The following is a 3,661-nucleotide window of genomic DNA, read 5'->3' as shown; positions in this document are numbered from 1 at the left end:
ATTTCAACTTTCGGTTTATTAGTTTGTTTCCTAGAGGGAAAAAAAACTAGACAAGTAACAGCCTTTTGTTCTAATGAGTTGTCTTCATCAACCTTCAAGCAATTGTCACTATCTTCATAGAAGACACTTTTTGTGTGTGTTCTAGAAAAATAATTTAATTTTTTAATTGACAGAAAGATTTGCAGGATAGGGGACCATAAGCCAGAAAGAAGTACCAAAATTTGTTAATTTTTATTGAGCCTTAAAAATTCATAGAACACTGTTGATTTGGGTAGTTGGTTGTACCATTAAGTACCACTCTCATTGCACACATTCATTTTCAATTTTCATCCATCTATCTTTTTTTACCTTTAACCATTGAATCAAATTCTTGAAATTTAGCCTAAGTTTCAAGAAACAAAATCTAGAGAGAAAGACACATCCAAGAAAGGGTTTCTAGCTTTACTAAGAAAGAATCAGATTCTGGCCTTTTTCTAGCAACATGGGTTTTTGGCAAAAAGCACAATCAAAATTCTAAAACAAAACATCAACTCGATGGGGCTTTTTCAAGATTTTAATTTGCACACACAAAAAAAAGAAAATTAATGGCACATGGATCTTTATAAAATATCATCACAATGAAATATGGATTACTACCCGAAAAATCGTTTGAAAACGACGCATCATCCAGTGTGGCTCCCAGAAATCCGAGCAACGATGGAGGTTTAATGTTAAACGACGAAACTACCCTTTCCTTTCTTCATCATGTTCCATTAGGGCACACTAATGAAAAAGCATATGAAGCAAGATTGCAAGAATTGGGTAAAAAGAGAGACAAAAATTGGAGCTCTCTCTTTCAAACCCCACATACATAAAAAATTGACAATTTTCTAAACAAAGGGAAACATCCCATTTGCTCCTCTCATCTCATGGCCTTTCAAATTTCAATCAATCACACACAAAGAATGTGTTGATTTGGTTGATATTCAAAAGATTCTTGTTTTACTAAAGTTGGGCGAATAACAGTGAAATTATAACCAAAACAAATCACTTGCTCTGTTTTTAGCAGAGTATTTTTGATAATTATATAGCAAAAGAAGGCAATTGGCACAGTCACATACATGGTCTAAAAACATTAAATCCAGATAATTTAAAACAGGGTTTAGAGCTAAACAAAGAGCTCTATTCAAACATGAAAGCTAAATCGTAAAAACACCAGTGATGACTGAAGAACCTGTGAATGGATTCGGTTTCTTTTTCCCACTGTGTAGCAGCCATTGAAGCTTCTCCCCTCCTCTCTTTGCTTTGAAGTACATTGATTGACGTAAATTTTCCTGTAATTATTGATGAAATTAAGAATAAAACGAAATCAGGCGGAATTGAGAAACAGGTGATGGGTTTCTTTTACCTGTTTGAGAGGGATTATGGAGGATGAAGATGATTCAATGGCGAGAATCGGAGGATGCAGAGGACGGCTTATCGGAGATGCCGTCGTGTTCCTCCTCTTCACCTTGAATTCGTGCTGGAATACGAAACCCGGAAAACCCACCTAAACCGGAGGCGAAACCGGACATGGAAGATGGGTGATGGAAAGCTAGGGTTGGGTGTTGATCGATGGCGACACCGGTGAACGGTGGAGGCGGGTCGATCCAAGCACGAAACGAAGGTGCGTTACTGGACTGAAGGGGTCCCCTCTGAGAATTGTTGAATAACTGATTGTTTGTTGTTTGACCGAACAACGGTTGCAGAAAAGGCGTCGACGGCGACGGCTGCGAACTGAAGACAAATCCGGCGGAAACAGCGTCTCCGCCTCCTACACCACCCCACGCCACCATTCTTTGAAACCCACCAGGCTGGTTGTCGGACCAACCCGACCCGTCAAAGAATATATTGCTATTGTTATTATTACCCTGTTCGTTTTGTTGGTGGTGATGGTGGTGGTTCTGGAGAATCGGATCTTGGAATGATTGAAGAGAAAGCCTCAGATCTTGACTTCGACTACTGGTTCTTGAAAGCAAATCCTGAGGTGGAAAACTTTGATGAAATTGCATACCTGAAGAAGTATTATTTCCTGGATTTGTTGAAGCACCCATCGGAAAAAATGACTTGATTGTATCAGCTATAGAGTCGGAATCAAGAGACGGAGGCAAGAAGCTTGAGTTTTGTGAATTACCCATTTGATTATCAACAATACTATCATCTGGGTGTTGTTCGAAATGACTTAGTTGATGATGATTTGAGTTTTGTTGATCTGGGTTTTGCTCAAAATCTGCAATCGATGTTGAATTTGGGGTTGTCGTCGCCGTAGTGGCAGTGGGCTTCCATGCCGGAAGCTCCGCGAGTTCATCAATGGCAGCCTTGGCTTTTTTAATAAGCCAATCGACGGCTTTGCTTGGGCGGTCGTAACCAAGGCGGTCTTGGACGTCGTAGAATTGGATGGCGGTGTGAGCCGAGAGACGAACACGGCGGTCCCTTGGTCCTTTCGCTGTGCACACCTTGCTGTGTCGGTCTTTCCGGCCAGTGGATCGTACAATGTGACCGCCCTGAACTTCCACAATCTCGCCACCGCCTCCGCCACCTGCGCCCCTCAATCCCAATCTCGACGACCCACTTGCTTGCTGTTGCTGCTGCTGCTGCTGCTGCTGGAGTTGTTGGTTGTGATACTGATAACTTTCTCCCATTTTTTCCGGCAGCCTCGGTGCATATTCTTCTCCTTCTTGGGTCAGTTGGTCCACAGAAGAAGGTAAATAAGGGCGTTTCTTCTGTGGCCGCGGCGGCTGCCTTGCCGGACCACCTAATCCTCCGTGGAGAACACGGTTGTCGGGAGGTGGGATTTCTCGATTTTGTTGAAGCTGATGATGATTTTGATGGAATCCATGAAAACCTATCTGAATTTCTTGATCTTCTTCCTTCTCTTCTTGTCTTGAATTCAATAGTTGTTGATACAGATGAAGATGATGATGATTCCTCTGAGGATCCAGAATCACACCCTTACGATGATGAACAACCTCCTCCTGTTCCAGCTTTTTCAAAATCAACATAAAAAAACTAAAAACGTAATCAAATTCCACACTTCAACCCTAACCCCACCATTCACAGACAATTCTAAATCAAATTCCATCTCCAAATACAAACCCTAAAAATTGATGACATCAAAATCCAAGCCTAACCCATCTCCCCCTCTTCTCAATAAAAGCTTCAAGAAACAAGGAGGGGAGTGGGAAGTGAGAAGTAGTAGTAAGTTTGCACAGCCACACAACAAATTTCAAGAAAGAAGAAGGAAAGAGGTGGGGAAGAAGAGAGAAGGGGGTTTATGTAGGGAGAGGGGAAGAAAACAGTGAAAGGAGGGAAAGAAGAATATTTACTTTTGTGGGGTCTACAAGGGGTGGCAGTGTTTGGAGGCTTTTAAAGATATTTGTGATCGTAAGTCGCACGTCCGATATATTTAGGGGTCTTTTTAGTACGACTTAGGCCATGTCTAATCTAAACTATAGCATTTCTTGTTAAAACTATTTTAGTGTAAAATTATATTTTTAGATAAATATGATGTTATAAATAAATAAAGCTACATATTAATCTTATACCAAATATCATAATAAAAATTATCGTTAGAAATTTATTTATATAACTTGTGATAACTTAAAATCAAAATATAAATAAATTTACTCTAATAAATAAAAAA

At 40.2% G+C, this 3,661-nt stretch overlaps 1 protein-coding gene across 2 annotated transcripts; it reads right to left on the bottom strand.

Moving 5' to 3' along the window:
• Positions 1-1,010: 1,010 nt before the first annotated feature.
• LOC111919991 (transcription factor TCP4) lies at positions 1,011-3,307 on the bottom strand. Of its 2 annotated transcripts, XM_023915565.3 has the most exons (3): positions 2,153-3,307; positions 1,388-2,050; positions 1,011-1,313 (listed from the first exon to the last, which is right to left on the bottom strand). In XM_023915565.3, exons 1-2 carry the CDS (start codon positions 3,018-3,020, stop codon positions 1,422-1,424), a joined length of 1,497 nt encoding a protein of 498 aa, XP_023771333.1. In that variant the 5' UTR covers positions 3,021-3,307; the 3' UTR covers positions 1,011-1,313; positions 1,388-1,421. The 2 variants fall into 2 exon arrangements, with proteins under 2 accessions (XP_023771333.1, XP_023771332.1); XM_023915564.2 differs by having other exon boundaries at positions 1,388-3,305.
• Positions 3,308-3,661: the final 354 nt, after the last annotated feature.

Source organism: Lactuca sativa, chromosome 5, assembly GCF_002870075.4.
Source record: "Lactuca sativa cultivar Salinas chromosome 5, Lsat_Salinas_v11, whole genome shotgun sequence".
In the NCBI taxonomy this organism is placed as follows: Eukaryota; Viridiplantae; Streptophyta; class Magnoliopsida; order Asterales; family Asteraceae; genus Lactuca; species Lactuca sativa.
This window is presented reverse-complemented; position numbering and strand designations above follow the sequence as displayed.